The 776-nt window shown below is 50.4% G+C and overlaps 1 protein-coding gene and 1 pseudogene across 1 annotated transcript in view; one reads left to right on the forward strand and one right to left on the reverse strand.

Moving 5' to 3' along the window:
* The window catches only part of LOC119586373, a gene marked incomplete at its 5' end in the record, with an annotated part of 9883 nt that extends 9145 nt beyond the window's left edge, over nucleotides 1-738 (reverse strand). Inside the window, 2 exon segments of the mRNA XM_037935085.1 lie at nucleotides 1-238; nucleotides 358-738. The exon segment at nucleotides 1-238 is cut by the window's left edge and continues 2 nt beyond it. Of these exon segments, the coding sequence (XP_037791013.1) occupies nucleotides 1-238; nucleotides 358-738 (619 nt within the window).
* Nucleotides 1-776, forward strand: part of LOC119586620 — a 72811-nt pseudogene that overhangs the window by 50065 nt on the left and 21970 nt on the right.

Below are 776 nucleotides of genomic sequence, written 5' to 3' on the forward strand. Positions count from 1 at the left end.
GAGTAGCTGCAGTTAAGAGTGAAGTTGTGTTGGATGAAAGCAGGCAACGCTCGCGGTTCTGAGGCGAAAGTCGTGATCCGGTTGAACTCCGGGTCCCAGCTGAGCACTCGAGTCCGGTCCCCGAGCGCCACAACGGGCGACGAAGGAAACTTCGAGAACACGGCCAGGTCGTGGCGCCCTGGACCTTCCAAAGGGAGGTAGGTCTCTAGGTCCTCCGAGACGTTCCAGATAAAAAATGCTGTAATGAAAGGTTTCATGTTTTATAGCATCTCTTTGCACTACATCTCTGGTGTACGTAAAATCCAAAATCTAAATCAAAACCAGTTATGAATAACATATCGCTAAAATTATGCATACGTTCCCTGCAGTTGATGGTGACGTTGCTCCCTTTGACGACAACTTTCTCGGCTCGAACGTCATCCTCCACATCCACGAGCGGCTCCTCCACGCCCGCCACCCAGACCTTGAACCTGGAGTCCGACGTCACGCGAAACTCCCTCCAGCCGGGGGGGATGCCGTCGCCCGGAATCGAACTGTTGCTCTTTTCCCGACGACTTCCTTGAATGAACAGCGTGCGCACTTCTGTTCTCGTGATGTCTATTATTCTCCAGGAAGAATTCTTATCATTTTCTGATATCAGAGAGAGAACGACTGCACTGCCATCCTTTGGCGCCCAAGATCTTACATTCCACTTGGTCAAGATTCCATCCGTATCCAAGGAGCTGCTTGGAACACAATCTGTAGAGTAGAAACAGAATGAAAGAAAAGTGCAGGAA

Source organism: Penaeus monodon, chromosome 21 (assembly GCF_015228065.2).
Source record: "Penaeus monodon isolate SGIC_2016 chromosome 21, NSTDA_Pmon_1, whole genome shotgun sequence".
Lineage (NCBI taxonomy): Eukaryota > Metazoa > Arthropoda > Malacostraca > Decapoda > Penaeidae > Penaeus > Penaeus monodon.